The 16,826-nt window shown below is 36.1% G+C and overlaps 1 protein-coding gene across 1 annotated transcript; it reads left to right on the top strand.

Moving 5' to 3' along the window:
• The first annotated feature begins 709 nt into the window (after positions 1-709).
• LOC138322188 (uncharacterized) lies at positions 710-11,486 on the top strand. The gene is made up of 9 exons (XM_069266238.1): positions 710-958; positions 2,049-2,178; positions 2,448-2,521; positions 2,758-2,820; positions 3,209-4,099; positions 4,204-6,564; positions 7,143-7,250; positions 7,615-7,731; positions 10,602-11,486. The coding sequence occupies exons 1-9, from the start codon at positions 907-909 to the stop codon at positions 10,823-10,825; spliced, it is 4,020 nt and encodes a 1,339-aa protein (XP_069122339.1). The 5' UTR covers positions 710-906; the 3' UTR covers positions 10,826-11,486.
• Positions 11,487-16,826: the final 5,340 nt, after the last annotated feature.

The following is a 16,826-nucleotide window of genomic DNA, read 5'->3' as shown; positions in this document are numbered from 1 at the left end:
TAGAATCTTGTTTACCTAATATCAAATAAGGGAAAAAATGTCAATTATATGGTGCATGGATCAATACCATGATACACATGTCTTTACAGTAATTATAAGTAAAGCTAAATCTCATCTTTTGTTAATCGGCAGTAATTATTTTGATGATTACAGAAAACTTCATATGCTTCTTTTATTTTTGTACTGGATTGCATTGATTAAGGATGTTTTAATCATTTGACAATTTTACTGGGTTTTACTTGTCAATAACTAATCAGAAAACAAATTTTATACTTTATGGTTGATTATTTATAATTAGTTGCAAATGAATTTGTTTCCAATCTTCATTTAGTCCTTTTAACACTCTTTACAATTAACTACAAATTATAAAAGGAAATATGCACATGCATATATATAGCAATAGCAGTTTTGGTGAATGTTTTATATTGCATACTGAACATGACATGTTCAATATCCTGACAACACTGATCTGGACACCTGGCAAGTAAAATGCAGTGGTCACTTGCCATGTGACCAGTATAATTTCTTAAAATGTTACTTTGAGGCCTGGATCTACCAGACTAACATAACTATGCCATATAATATGCCCCTATCCATGATAAAAAGCATTTAAAGGGTTGTCTAGTGTGTTGTCGGGGTGTACTCTGTGCCAAAAGTTTCTACTCTACAAATGAAGTCCTTTCATAAAAACGCAATGATGTGACATACCAGTACTATATATGTAGGATATATCCACAAGGTATACACATGTGTACGCACATGACGTTATAGATGACTGACCGGACTGACAAATAGTACACAGAAATGTTCATATTGTATGCATACATCTATATTGAATTTGACACTTAAATTAATTGGAACTTTACTTTGCTTTCTTTTTTTAATGTAATATTTTTCTTGATTTAGATGGGGAGGAAAAAGAAAACAGGACCAATGTCAAAAAAGAAAAAGGAGAATGGTAATAATTATTTTATTGTAGTTCGACATGTGCACATCCTTGATTCTTCATTTATTCCATTTTAAAATATAGCTAGATATCAACTGGGGTTCATATAATTCATATATATTTTTTTATTACAGCCTATATATATTAAATCAGTGCCTTTATACCATTTATTGAAAGATCATTTATAACTGGGTGCTAAGTGTTTACATTTATGTTCAGCACATGTACCACATTGGACATATACATTAAAATGATGGATGTTTTTGTTTTTGTTTATAATTCATATATATTTTTTTATTCAAAACATTGACATTGTTATGAACAAAACAAAATTGCAATAAGTTCAAGTACCAGAGATTTACTTATTCAATCTTGCATTGCTATGATTATGAATGGATGGTTGAATGGAGCATATGTAGCTGGTATGACACTATCCAGCATGTGTAAGGTTGTAATTGCAGGGTTCCAAACTAGCTACATGTATATTTAGTTTGTGGAAGATAAGCAAAACCAATAAATAAAATAAATGTATTAACTGTGTCACGATCCATTTTAATTTTACACATATAAGTCAATGAACGTGAACTTTAACTTAGATGTGTTACATGAACACTTCTGCTTTCAAATGGATTGTATAAAGACTTACTTAAGCTTTCAGCTCTTTAGAATGTTTATAACAAGCTCGCCCCTCCACTTACACCAAAGTCTTAACTTAGCCATTTCAGTGGACCTCTTTAGTCTTGAAATTCTCAAAATCCAGCATTTTCTTCCTTAAAATGATTTTCCATATCTATCACTATAATTATATATATACCAAAATTACTATTGATTTCAATGTCAGTTGTTTCAAATAACAGTATTTCAACACTTGCACCAAAAACCATAACCTGGGCATTTCCAACGCTGACGGGCATGCAGATGCCAGGGTGATATCACTGATAAGCTCCCTCCCCCCTCTCTCTTTCTGTTTTTGAGAGGTGAGCTAAAAATGTTCAGCGCCTTACTCTGAGGATTTATCATTGTTTGTTGGTTTTTTCATTCATTAAACTTCATTATAATGAAATTCCATTAATGACAAACAATATAACTTCTTTTTTTTCAGCTATACATGAACCTGTAGCTGTATATGTAGGTGAGATACTGATCAAAATAAATGGTGGCATCTGGTGGCCGGGGTATGTGATTGATGGAGGTACATGTGGAACTTTCCTCAATGAGGAAGATGAGGTTAGGTAAGCATGCTTATTAATACTGAATATAGATGATATGATGTAAATAACTTTTAAATCAAGTTTCTTATGTTATTACCAACTATTAATAAATTATTAATTGTGATCTCATTAAAGTCCCTGTTTGTTCTCATCAACATCTAGTCAAAAATGGCAGGAACACTGTAAACGAACTAGATCACTATCCTAAGTTTTTCTGTTTCCTTTTGTTGCTGTTTTAACCTGAATCTTAAAATACAGCAGTTTTCATATCTCTCCCCTTTGCCTTGTAGCATACCATTGACAAAGGGTAATTGGTGTCCAATGCCGTCATCTGAAGATGATCCTAGGATCAAGAGGTCTTTACGTATGTTTTTTGACAAAGCATATCATATACTTTACAGAAATTGTATACTATGAAATTGTTTAAGCAAAGTGATAATTTTCATTATCATATTTAAGTTTGAAAATAAAAAGACATGGCATATTATTAAAGTGAACTGCACATTTAAAAGAACATCTCATTCAATGCTAATCATATGTAGATTAGGTATTATAATCACTGTGATATCATTATTGCACTGATTTCTATTTAACTTGCAGTGAAATTGTCTGCAGAATATAAGAAAACATATAGGAGGGATATGATGATGCTTCAACAAAGAGGTAGGATAAATTATCTTTAAATATAGGTTGTATACATATCAATGTACCAGCGTATTGTTGAAGACATAAGCCGACTTTTCCCTCTGCCAACTTCAATTCTATCTTCACATTATATGTAAAAACAATCATTTCCTATATTGTGCCCTAGACAATGATCATATCTTTATCGGTTACATCCAAAATACTTCATCGATAAACTCACTGGAAAGTGAAAAATTTGATGAAAAAAACAGGGCTACAAATAGATACAGATTTCACAACTGAAAGGAATATTTAGCAATGCTTTGGTGATTAAAAAAGGCAATAAATACAATGAATAAAGCAAAAACTTTATAAGGACAGCTTCAAAATTGGACAATTACTATTGTAGTATATCTTGATGTTACAGGGTGTACAGAGACAAACCAGCCAATTCCACCAGATGTTGACATAAAACAGCCATATTCTTCAAATGTTGACATGCATCAGACGAATCCTACAGATGTTGACACAAACCAGCCAGATCCTCAAGATGTTGACACCATCCAGCCAGATCCTACAGATGTTAACACCAACCAGCCAGATCCTACAGATGTTGACACAAACCAGCCAGATCCTCAAGATGTTGACACCATCCAGCCAGATCCTACAGATGTTGACGCCATCCAGCCAGATCCTACAGATGTTGACACAAACCAGCCAGATCCTACAGATGTTGACACAAACCAGCCAGATCCTACAGATGTTAACACCAACCAGCCAGATCCTACAGATGTTGACACAAACCAGCCAGATCCTCAAGATGTTGACACCATCCAGCCAGATCCTACAGATGTTGACACCAACCAGCCAGATCCTACAGATGTTGACACCATCCAGCCAGATCCTACAGATGTTGACACCATCCAGCCAGATCCTACAGATGTTGACACAAACCAGCCAGATCCTACAGATGTTGACACCATCCAGCCAGATCCTACAGATGTTGACACCATCCAGCCAGATCCTACAGATGTTGACACAAACCAGCCAGATCCTACAGATGTTGACACCATCCAGCCAGATCCTACAGATGTTGACACCAACCAGCCAGATCCTACAGATGTTGACACCAACCAGCCAGATCCTACAGATGTTGACACAAACCAGCCAGATCCTACAGATGTTGACACAAACCAGCCAGATCCTACAGATGTTGACACAAACCAGCCAGATCCTACAGATGTTGACACAAACCAGCCAAGGATCCTACAGATGTTGACACAAACCAGCCAGATCCTACAGATGTTGACACAAACCAGCCAGATCCTACAGATGTTGACACAAACCAGCCAGATCCTACAGATGTTGACACAAACCAGCCAGATCCTACAGATGTTGACACAAACCAGCCAGATCCTACAGATGTTGACACAAACCAGCCAGATCCTACAGATGTTGACACAAACCAGCCAGATCCTACAGATGTTGACACAAACCAGCCAAATCCTACAGATGTTGACACAAACCAGCCAAATCTTACAGATGTTGACACAAACCAGCCAGATCCTACAGATGTTGACACAAACCAACCAAATCCTACAGATTTTGACACAAACCAGCCAGATCCTACAGATGTTGATATAAACCAGCTAAATCCTGCAGATGTTGTCATAAACCAGTCTAAGCCTCCAGATGTTGACACAAACCAGCCAGATCCTCCAGACTTTGTGAAAACTTCCTCCTGTCCAGACATGAGCCAGACTTCATGTTCCTATATTAATCAGAAATCGTTTTCACTCATTGAACAGTCCTCAGACTCTGAAGATTTTTCAGACTTCGACCAACCTTTGTTTCCTGAATTAGAAATGGATCAGGCATCAGATGATGAATCCTTTTTTGATGGGGATAGTGATGCAGATCCAGATTTTGTTTTAACAACTTCAGAGTTGGAGAGTGATGTTATTGATGATTCAGATGATGACACAATGTCGACTATCATTCCATTTACTGCTTTGCATAACACCAAAATTCAGAAAAAAGATCCAAGTAGTAATGGCTTACTTGTTCAAAACTCAAATAATAAGGATGGTGTGCGAGTTTGGGATAAAAAACATTTTTGTTTATACTGTCATGAGGGCTATACTAATATCACTAAGCACTACTTTGGACCGCACAAAAATGAAACTGAAGTCCAGAGGATCTTATCATATCCTGTGAAGTCGGAAGAAAGAAGGCTAGGTTTATTGAAGTTACGAAATAGTGGGGACTATCATCACAACACAGATGTGTTAAAAACTGGAAGTGGAATATTTGTAACTTGGACAAGGAATGAGGATAATAAACTCTCACCAGAGGACTACTTACCATGTGAGGATTGTCTTGGTTTTTTTCTGAAATCTAATCTTTGGAGACATAGGAGGGTGTGCTCACTCAGAAAAAATGATACACATATGAAGCATTTGAGGTCAGAGGCTAATCTCTTGCTTCCTGCTTCAGTAGATGTCTGTGACGCTTTGCAGAAAAAGGTCATTGGCCATATGAAAGCTGACAAAGTTACACAAGTTGTGCGCAATGATGCCACAATAATTCGCCTAGGAGAGAAACTTTTCCAAAAGCATGGACACTTACCGCATCTGTTTGTGTATGTAAGTCAGAAAATGAGGGAGTTAGGACGTTTCCTATTAAGTGCACGGGAAGTTGACACAGACATTAACTCTCTTGCGGATGTACTAAAACCAGAAAAATTTCCCACAGTTCTTACCGGATTTCCCACAGTTCTTAAATCAACTAGACATCTTTGTGGATACAGTTGCAGTGAAAACAAATTCTCAAATCCATCCCTTGCTCTAAAGATAGGTCATCTGTTGAAGAAGTGTGCCATGATCCAGAAAGCAAATGCTTTGATGACAGAAGACACATCTTTGGGATCAAAATCTGATGCTTTTCTGTCATTGTGTGAAATGGAGTGGACAGATTCTGTATCTGGCATGGCCCTTCAAACATTGAGCACAGCAAAGATGAACAAAGGACAACTTTTGCCATTGACAGAGGACATAAAAAAAGTTCAGGAATACCTGAAAGAAAAGAGTAGTAACCTAACAGAAAGCCTGAAAAAAACCTTCACAAAAGAAACTTGGAATACCTTGAACCAAGTAACATTAGCTCGGCTTGTGCTGTTCAACAGGAGACGAGGGGGTGAGGCAGAAAGGATCACCCTAAAAGATTACCAAGAAAGGCAGAAATCCGGAAGTTGTCTGAAAGACATTGAGGAATCATTAAGCCCAATGGAAAAAGCCCTATGCTCTACCTTTGAAAGAGTAGAAATTCGAGGAAAAAGGGGACGCATTGTTCCGGTCCTGTTGACTACCACCCTTCAGAAAAGCATAGAATGTCTTATGAAATACAGAGATGCTGCTGGTGTTCATGTAGATAACAAGTACGTTTTCCCTAGGTCATCATTTGACTCCCTCAATCCAATCAGAAGTGCCGACTGCCTCAGACGCTTTGGTAGAGAAGCAAAACTTACGGTGCCTGAAAACCTTACAAGCACCCAACTTCGTAAGCATGTGGCAACTGTAAGCCAGGTTTTGAACCTGACAAAAAATGACTTGGAAAACATTGCTGGTTTTTTAGGGCATGACATAGCGGTTCATAGGTCATTCTACAGGCTACCACAGGAAACCTTACAGGTTGCAAGAATGGGAAGGTTACTGACAGCATTTGATAATGGAGATGTTGCCAGATACAGCGGGAAATCCATTGAAGAAATTCAAGTTGATGAAGGTAGATACATAACGAAATTATTTGTGACATATCCTAGGCAAAGACCAATTGTTGTGGACCATATCGTAAATGTGTTTATATACCGTACACATATAGTACACTGATCTTCAACCTGCAGCTGTCTATCAGTTTTTAATGATATACTCATGGAAAACATTTACAGTTTTAGTTTCCATTCATTCTGTTATTTCAAATATGTCTAATAGTGGTGTTCCGATTAATGGAGTTAGTCGAGTATCGTTGGTTTGAGGTGTTTGACCAATTAATAGAGTAAGAAATCGGTAATCAAGTTTCGTCAGAATTTTCCGACATCATGATTTATAAATGAAAGTTTAAATTTAGCTGATCAGTAACAAATGCAAAACAAGTCATAGACAACTTGTTAAAATCATTCTCTTGTGTGTGGCTGTCACTCTGACTCATATAATTTCAAATATCAAGGGTCTAGACAAATTGAAAGTGCATAAGCACTATGTAGTAATGTAAACATTCATATGAGTATAATTTGTTTTTTGAAGAAAATAATTCACATGAACCAAATTTTATAGGGACATTAAACTTTGTGTATTGGTTTATAGACTTGGAGCTTGATGATCAACCTGAAGGTGGCGATGAGTTACTGCATGGTATTGAACTTGAACAGTCTGAATCCAGTGATAATGACATGGAAAACCATCCAATTGATGGTAAGAAATGTAATTGTTAATTGAAGGTTTCTATAGGCTTACATAGAAACACTAAGTATTCTTTGATATATATTATAGGTAACAAAATATCCTTGCAACGTTAAGGAAAATATTGCATATTATAGTTTTGAAAGCTCTAAATCATCACATAAACATATTGTTTTTATAATTCTAGAAATTATAAGTGATGTTTTTCTTTGCAAGAAGCTATCTTTTGACACCTAACTTCAAAGATCATTACAAACCTGAAATTTTCTATGGCATCTGATCAAAGGTGCTTGGTCTAAAAAAATACTATTTGTGTGGCAATATCTAGAATTTTCTTTACTTTTATATATTCCAGCGAATATTTTATATATTCCAGCAAATCCTAATCCTCTGAAGAGATCAAATCAAACTGAGGGATCATGTTCTGCTAAGAGATCTAAATCTGCAAAGGAAAGTAGTCTTTCTGAAAGATCACATCATTCCACTCGGAAAGGTTTGTTTCAACATTGTATGAACTGTAATTGTTTATTCATGATATTGTGTAGTGTAGTTTGTCTAAACCAGATGTCAGAATTACCTTGTCCATTGTCCAGTTAATGCAAGTTTCCAGTTTATAGAGAATACAAACTTATTTATATAATTCATCTAAATATAGCATAGAAAAAAAGAAACTAGGTCCTGTGATAAACTGAGATCAAATACATTCCAAATGCTCTTTATTTTCTCTTGCGAAATGATTCATCATGATTCTTAAATTGCAAGAAGATTGGTCTTTCACTTATAAATGGTGTGTAGCACTCAGTTGAACCTATTTACGATAATATGTTTGTTTTCCTTTTTTCGCTCCCACCACTATCATTCAAGATAATTGTGCTCGATTTCAAAACACTTCTGCATCCGTCCATCCTTCCTTCCGTCCTACAATTAACAATTCTTGTTATCGTTATTTCTCAAAAGTACTGAATCTTTCTAAAATTATAAAATGCTTTCCCTAGGACTCTAGTTGTGACTCTATTCCAACTATCTTTGTATAAATGATGGTTAAAAGATTGTTCTCGCTATTACTCAGAAAGTACTGATTCGAGATGGGATCTGTCACAAATTCATTATTATGAATATATAGTTATGCATATTGCATTTTTGGAAACTCATCTGTCAACAAAAATAGCCAATGGGACAGCCCAACCTGGATTTTAATAGTTTAAAGAGAGAATCGATATGTTACTGCTGCAATTTATCAGAATGTACTGATTTGGCAATTCTCGTCTACAAATATTAAATATGTATGGGTTTCCTTTGTTTCCTAGTGTTTCATATTGGAATTATGAGTATGAAATAGTGACAACAAGATGGCCGCCAGGGCTGGTCATGCTATGAATTCGCTCCGTTTGATTCGGTTATTCTGTTATCAATCTGCTAGTTCTCAGATAGTTACCTCAAAGGGATCCTTCTCCACATTCTCCATTTCCTTACAAGGCACATCCATTGATGGAAGTTGTGTCTAGAACATTCTGTCATACGACGATAGGCCAACAGGGCTCGGTCCATTTTGGATTTTGATAATTATAGATTAGTACACTGCTATTTATACACCGAACTTACAAAGTGAACTGATCCTAAAATTCTCATAGATCTCTCATGGGTTTATAATTGATGTATTAAGTATTCATGCGTTTCAGGAAAGAGGAACATTTGTGTCTAATATCTACGATATACCAATATAGGTAAAGTTCCCCCTTAGAATTCTCTTTATCAGTCTAGTACTTGACATCGCAATCTTTGGCACAAAAGTGGTGAACTGGATGTGAATTTCTTTATATGATAGGGCGGGGGATTGGTTCGCCACGTGTGACATAGTTTTACTTTTGTACTGGGCTCTCAACATATTTTCTAGTTTATCACTCTTCTAAATTAAAGTATGGTTTTCAAGAAAAAAAGTATAGACAATTTATCTTATTAATCACGACAGTAAGTAGCGGGGGGGGGGGGGGGTCCCAGGTACATTAATCATAATCTTTTGAGATAAATGAAATATGCAGCCGCCCGCCTGGGATCAGTAGCTTAGTTTTTGTCATGCGACAGTTTTCCAGTTTGCACAGGGTCCAGTCTAGACCAACATACTATGTGTTAGGGCTGTTCCAGCAAATTCATATATGGCACCCAGGGAAGGCACTTTAAAAAATAGTATGTGCCATGGTGGGTTCAAAATAAAAGTCACTTCTGTGGCCAGGGTGGCGTTTCAATAAAATCACTTCTGTGGGTGGGTCTATCTGAAGCATTTGTAACCTTTTGAAATAAAATGCAAGTTTTATGTTTTATAATGTTGCTTAGTCATCCTGACTACAAAAATACAAAAATAAATATTGAAAAAAAATGTTAATTTCTGACAATATTTAATGTGTAGTTCATCTTCAATAAAAAACGAATTAATTTATTTCATGCAGTATTTTGAAATAATAAAGAGGACTATTTACATCCCTAAAACACTATTACTATTCATTCAAACTTGACAAATGGTACAAAATGAAACAAAAGATTAGTTTTGGTCAAAATAACAGATCTTTATTTAAATTCACTGGTAATTAAGTTAAGGAACAAGTTAGCAGTATCACAAGCTTAAGTGTGTGAATGTTCAGATGTCAACTTTTGCATCGTATGCTTCGCAGAACACTTCAGTATGTTCTAGAAGATTTTTACGGCTGGTTCTACAAGGATTGTACCCTTATACAAATTTAGTATTAGATGCAGCAATCAACAACAAAATGTTCATCTGCACGCATATACAAGTGCTAATTTTAGTCCATAGACTCTATTTGGTGATCTAGAAATCAAAATGTGTAAATCCAAATACAAATCGGAGTGAAATAAAAAATTAAATCGCTTCTATGCCATGGTCTTGTTCACAAAAAAATAGATATGTGTGTGGGTCAACAAAATTGAAAATCACTTCTATCGGTGGGCCTCCCAATTTCAAAGTGCCTTCCCCCCCCCCCCCTACCATATATGTTTTACTGGAACAGCCCTTAGTGAGGCAGGACCATTATCATAAAATCAAATTGATTTATATTAGATATATATTATAACTGTGTATTTATTACCATTGTTTATATTACCATGCAAGATTCTTGTATCAGGGACATATAGCATTGCTCTGTCTATTAAAATCCAATATACATGTAGGTCATAAATACATGTAAAATAAAAACCTCATTGCTGCTTCATATATTGAATTGCATTCTTATTGTACTACAATCAAATGTATTTGAAACATTATATTAAGAAACATAAGCAAAATACCATGAATAGCTTTATACATGTTTCCTTTAAAATTGAAAACAAAAGAGTTGTGTTTGTCTTTAACAGGGCAAATCAAGTTGAACAAGAGTCAAGAAGAATGCCTGAGGCAGGTTTTTCAGGAAAATGTCAAGCTTCGCAAGGAGCTCAAAAGGAATGAATGTGACAAAGCAATTGCTGCTCATAGCTGCCTGAAGAAATTGGAGTGGAAGAAAATAAAAAACACCATTCATAATTGGATTACAAGGGAGAAAATAAAAACCAAAAAAATGATGAAAGGACAGGAAAAGTAAACCCAGCAGTCACATTGTTAGTTTATGTATCCAAGTAATACTGTAACATAAGAAGGTGATATGGTTTACTACGATTTATCTTTACAAACAGTCATCAAAATGGATGTTTTCTTTTTAACTGTTAAAGTGTTTGATGGACTTTTTAAATATTATTTTAAGCTTCTACGGTATGTAGATGTTAATTGGATGTCAAATCCAACTTTAAGCACATTTCTTGATTGATAATACTTTATTTACTGAGGGTGACATATTTAGCATGGAGCTAATCTTCTAAATGTCCCTCATTAAAACACAAATAAATTGATTAGAATCAATAAAATACATAACATGACAATCAAAATTGATATGGAAACGATGGACACAAGTGAAATTAATGACATTACCAGTACATACTGTACAGATAAAAGTACAATCATTATTGTAAGTTGGTAATGTATGTGTTTAAAATATTAAAGCTTGAAAGGAAATAATTTTTTAACTTTTACTTAAAAGTTACAAGGCATGTAGATTTTGTTATATGAAGGGGAAGATTATTCAACGACACAACTCCAGAGTAGCTGAATGATTTTCTCATTGTCTATGGTTGTAAATTAGGTAAAATCAGTTTGCTTTCTGTACCTGATCTCAGTTAGCATTGTTGATTAATTATGGTACACATTGAGGTTGCTCTTTTCTCAAAACTTTGAGATTATTTGATGTTGACGTTAAATTTCACTTTTGAGTTTACTTAGTAGAGATAGTATCTATTTACAAACTGGGTAAGTGACTTATCATGTCCCATGGCTGTTCCATAGCTCCAGATTCCCAAAATAAAGAAATTAACTTTGAAATTTGATAAAAGGTGAAAGTTTCTAACTCTGACCATGCACTAGTTTATATGAATAAAAGTAAGTCAGGTTTTGTAAGGATAACAATATCTTGAAGACAACCTCCTCCAGTAACTGGACATAGTAGAACATGCGATGATGTATTAGAACAGAGTAAGTTGTTTCTTTCAATTCTCTAAGTGGTTTCTTCGCCTCCAAATAAAATCATGAATCCAATCACAAGAAGTAGATGCCTGGAACAAAGCGAGAAAACACCCCCTCATCTTCTCAGAGCTATATAGATGCATCGTCTTAACTCGATACTGTCATTCTTTTCCTAGAGGTTTCCATAATTCCAGGATTTATTAATAAGAAATACTCACGATGGAGGCTGCTCACGTTTGATTTAGATGTAATGAGGCTGAAAACAAAGCTGTCAATCTTATAATGTGAACATTCAGGTTATCAAAAATGGTACAACTTAGCAAGTTTAAAAAAAGTGATTTCTGGAAAGGTTTAGTTCGTTATTTTCGAGTAGCAATAGTCTATGTTATATTATACACCATCGAGAAGATGGCTTAATGGGTGAAAAAACCTCTTTTTTGCCTCGATGAAATCATAAACTTCTTTTTCTTTTTCTGTTTTTGAAAGATATGAAACAGTTCATTATATACCAGTACATGTTTTTTAACCACACATCTCTACACATGAAAGGTCTCAAGTAGGCTTATATTCTTCATAGGTTATACAACAGGTTTAACTTCAATGCTGTATTGTATTTGATTCTGAGCAACTGTTTATGGAAATGAATATATCGACAAAAATAAGCTTTGAATGCAATGCATAGCTTTATTGTCACAAGAATTTGTAATTCCCATTTCACATGAATTATGCACGGAACTACTAGTTCAGTATCAGTGAACTCCTTCATGCGACTATTGCAGTTTTAAGTTCCGCACTGAAAATTATACGATGCCATTTTTTGTTTCAGTAAATAAAATCTTGAGATATAATGTAATTTTTTCTTTACAGTCTTGCATATAACAGGGGGCGGATACAGATTTTGGTGGGGGTGGGGGGGGGGGAGGAGCGCATATTATAAGTCAAGATGTAGGGGTTGGGGGGGTTGGGGGGGGGGGGGGCGGGGGTGGGTTGTGTGCGGTGGGGGGGGTGAGGGTGGGGGGGTTGGGTTGGGCCGTCTAGAGACCCTATTGGGCCATTGGTCCAATGCAAAGAAGCCATATTGGTGACCCAGCCCCCGGAAGCTCTCTCGTCTCTCCCACACCGATTTAAATTTGAGATGTAGAATCTATCCGCGTGTGAGCGGGTGGGGCGGGGGGGGGCGCCCAGGTGACACAGGAGTGAACTATGTGAATTATTTCACAGATCTATAGTCATATGCCATACATCTATATTTTTCCCGAAAATATCGTGAAGTGATCATTTGGACAACGGCCTCTAGCAAAACTGTTTTCCACCTGATTACCTACATACAAGATACTTGCGCAGAGTAATAAATAATGTTCATCTTACCTCGGTAGGATAGCATTGTAAACTTGTCAGAAGTATTCATACCTCGGTAGTATACATTGTAAACTTGTCAGAAGTGTTCATACCTCGGTAGTATACATTGTAAACTTGTCAGAAGTGTTCATACCCCGGTAGTATACATTGTAAACTTGTCAGAAGTACTAGTGTTCTTACCTCGGTAGTAAACATTGTAAACTTGTCTGAGGTGTTCATACCTCGGAAGGTTACATTGTAAACTTGTCAGAAGTGTCTATGTTCATACCTCAGTAGTTGTACCTTGTTAACTATCAGAAGTGTTCATACCTCGGTAGTATACATTGTAAACTTGTCAGAAGTGTTCATACCTCGGTAGTTGTACCTTGTTAACTATCAGAAGTGTTCAGAAGTGTTCATACCTCGGTAGTTTACATTGTAAACTTGTCAGAAGTGTTCATACCCTCAGTAGTTGTATCTTGTTAACTATCTAGAAGTGTTCATACCTCGGTAGTATACATTGTAAAACTTGTCAGAAGTGTTCATACAACTCGGTAGTTGTACCTTGTTAACTATCAGAAGTGTTCATCTCTCGGTAGTATACATTGTAAACTGTCAGAAGTGTTCCATCGACCTCGGTAGTATACATTGTAAACTTGTCAGAAGTGTTCATACCTCGGTAGTATACATTGTAAACGTGTCAGAAGTGTTCATAACCTCGGTAGTATACATACCTCGGTAAGTTGTACATCGTAAACTTGTCAGAGGTGTTCATACCTCGGTAGTATACATTGTAAAAACTTGTCAGAAGTGTTCATACCTCGGTAGTATACATTGTAAACTTGTCAGAAGTGTTCATACCTCGGTAGTATACATTGTGAACTTGTCAGAAGTGTTCATACCTCGGTAGTATACATTGTAAACTTGTCAGAAGTGTTCATACCTCGGTAGTATACATTTTAAACTGTCAGAAGTGTTCATACCTCGGTAGCATACATTGTAAACTATCAGAAGTGTTCATACCTCGGTAGTATACATTGTAAACTCGTCAGATGTGTTCATACCTCGGTAGCATACATAGTAAACTCATCAAAAGGGTTCATACCTCGGTAGTATATACTCCAAACTTGTGAGAAGTATTCATACCACGCTAATATTCACTGCAAATTTGTCCATAATGTTTCAGCGGCATTGTCTACCTCTCGAGCTCGCTCTAAAAACTTCGGTCTGGCAGATGTGTTCAAACGTTGGAAATTGTTTTGGCATGTATATATTTAACCAAAGTTCGTGGTTTACCATACTGGTCAATGTTGATTTTATTCGAAACCAAAGTGGAATATTCATGGCATCTCTATAGAAAAAAATCATAGTTTCTGATAACTAGATTAAAATACAGACTACGATACTGGTTTAATTGCAATTATTTGTACGCAATAATTTGATTTATTCTCGGTAAGATGTACTAATTTTGTGTACGAGTATGTGATAATTCCTTATAAGGAAGTACCTCTGTAGAACTGCAGATTGTTGTAAATACCTCTAAAACTATGTATAGTGTTGGTGACATTTGCGGAGCACCGCGTTAATTTTATATATTGTGAAAACGATAAACATCAACCACATCCCATTACCTTCTATTTCACACCACAGGCTACTACATTTTAGAAGCGGAAAACACATACCTCGCAATGCAAGTTAAAAACAACATACCTCAACATGTATGTTGCACGAGTATGTGTGTGTTTGGGTATGTTGTGTTTGTGTGTGTTTTGTGTGTGTTGTGTTTGTATGTGTTTGTGTGTGTTTGGGTATGTTGTGTTTGAGTGTGTTTGTGTGTGTTATGTTTGTTTGTGTTTGTATGTTTGTGAATATCGTACAGCCGGTTATTTTCGCGGGGATGATAATTTCGCTATTCAGTGGGTCATCAAAATTTGATCCGCAAAATAATGACAATGGTTGAGATTGCCAGTTAACAATCTAATTTCATCGTTTGTAGTTCAAATCGCGAAAATTAAGACCCGTGATAGGAACTGGCTATACGGCAAACATCCCGTTGACTGACAGTCTACAAAAGGAACTGGCTATGCGGTAAACATCCATTGACTGACAGTCTACAAAATTACCAGGCTATACGGTAAACATCCCATTGACTGACAGTCTACAAAAGGAACTGGGTATACGGTAAACATCCATTGACTGACAGTCTACAAAATTATCAGGCTATACAGTAAACGTCCCATTGATTGACAGTCTACAAAAGGAACTTGCTATACGGTAAACATCCCATTGATTGACAGTCTACAAAATTACCAGGCTACGCGGTAAACATCCCATTGACTGACAGGCTACAAAAGGAACTGCCTAAACGGTAAACATCCATTGATTGACAGGCTACAAAATTACCAAGCTATACGGTAAACATCCCATTGATTGACAGTCTACAAAAGGAACTTGCTATACGGTAAACATCCCATTGATTGACAGTCTACAAAAGGAACTTGCTATACGGCAAACATCCCATTGATTGACAGTCTACAAAAGGGACTGCCTATACGGTAAACATCCCATTGACTGACAGTCTACAAAATTACCAGGCTATACGGCAAACATCCCATTGACTGAGTCTACAAAAGGAATTTGCTATACGTAAAACATCCCATTGATTGACAGTCTACAAAAGGAACTTGCTATACGGTAAACATCCCATTGATTGACAGTCTACAAAATTACCAGGCTATACGGTAAACATCCCATTGATTGACAGTCTACAAAAGGAACTTGCTATACGGCAAACATCCCATTGATTGACAGTCTACAAAAGGAACTTGCTATACGGTAAACATCCAATTGATTGACAGTCTACAAAATTACCAGGCTATACGGTAAACATCCCATTGATTGACAGTCTACAAAATTACCAGGCTATACGGTAAATATCCCATTGATTGACAGTCTACAAAATTACCAGGCTACGCGGTAAACATCCCATTGATTGACGGTCTGCAAAAGGAACTTGCTATACGGCAAATATCCCATTGACTGACAGTCTACAAAACGAACTTGCTATACGGTAAACATCCCATTGATTGACAGTCTACAAAAAGAACTTGCTATACGGTAAACATTCCATTGATTGACAGTCTACAAAAGGAACTTGCTTTACGGTAAACATTCCATTGATTGACAGTATGCAAAATTACCAAGATATACGGTAAACATCCCATTGATTGACAGTCGACAAAAGGAACTTGCTATACGGTTCACATTCCTTAAATTGACAGTCTACAAAATACCAGGCTATACGGTAAACGTACCAATGGTTAACAGTTTACACATTATAAACGACATTACATTCTTAAACCTAGAAGTGTTTTAATTTCATTCTGATGCTTTTGAGCCATATAATTTATACGTATTTAACAACTTCAAGGTGGTTGATTACGGGATAGACGAACGTCTCCATTTCACCCACTGTGTCTACAATTTTAAGGGTCTGCTCTTGTGAGATTTCAGTCTCGTTGAAGTATCGTTTCAACATTAGTCAAATAGTTTTTGTGATTTTCAAAAACTTATTTGTCTTGATTTGTATAGCAAGTTGTCGTATAATAAATATGTAAAAATAGATTTATATTGCTTGTAGAATTTGTTACACACCTATGGTAAGCAATGGTCAATTTGGCGACCATTGTTTT

The sequence above is a fragment of the Argopecten irradians genome, chromosome 4 (assembly GCF_041381155.1).
Source record: "Argopecten irradians isolate NY chromosome 4, Ai_NY, whole genome shotgun sequence".
Taxonomy (NCBI): Eukaryota; Metazoa; Mollusca; class Bivalvia; order Pectinida; family Pectinidae; genus Argopecten; species Argopecten irradians.
The sequence above is the reverse complement of the archived record's forward strand: the minus strand, read 5'-3'. Positions and strand labels throughout refer to the sequence as shown.

Bases quoted from the DNA above. Each gene is read 5' to 3' on its own strand.
- LOC138322188 (XM_069266238.1), top strand. From the start codon at position 907: ATGGGGAGGAAAAAGAAAACAGGACCAATGTCAAAAAAGAAAAAGGAG. The intron at 2,522-2,757 runs GTATGTTTTTTG...TTTAACTTGCAG, and splicing joins TAGGATCAAGAGGTCTTTAC to TGAAATTGTCTGCAGAATAT. The intron at 4,100-4,203 runs GCCAGATCCTAC...CAGATCCTACAG, and splicing joins ACAGATGTTGACACAAACCA to ATGTTGACACAAACCAGCCA.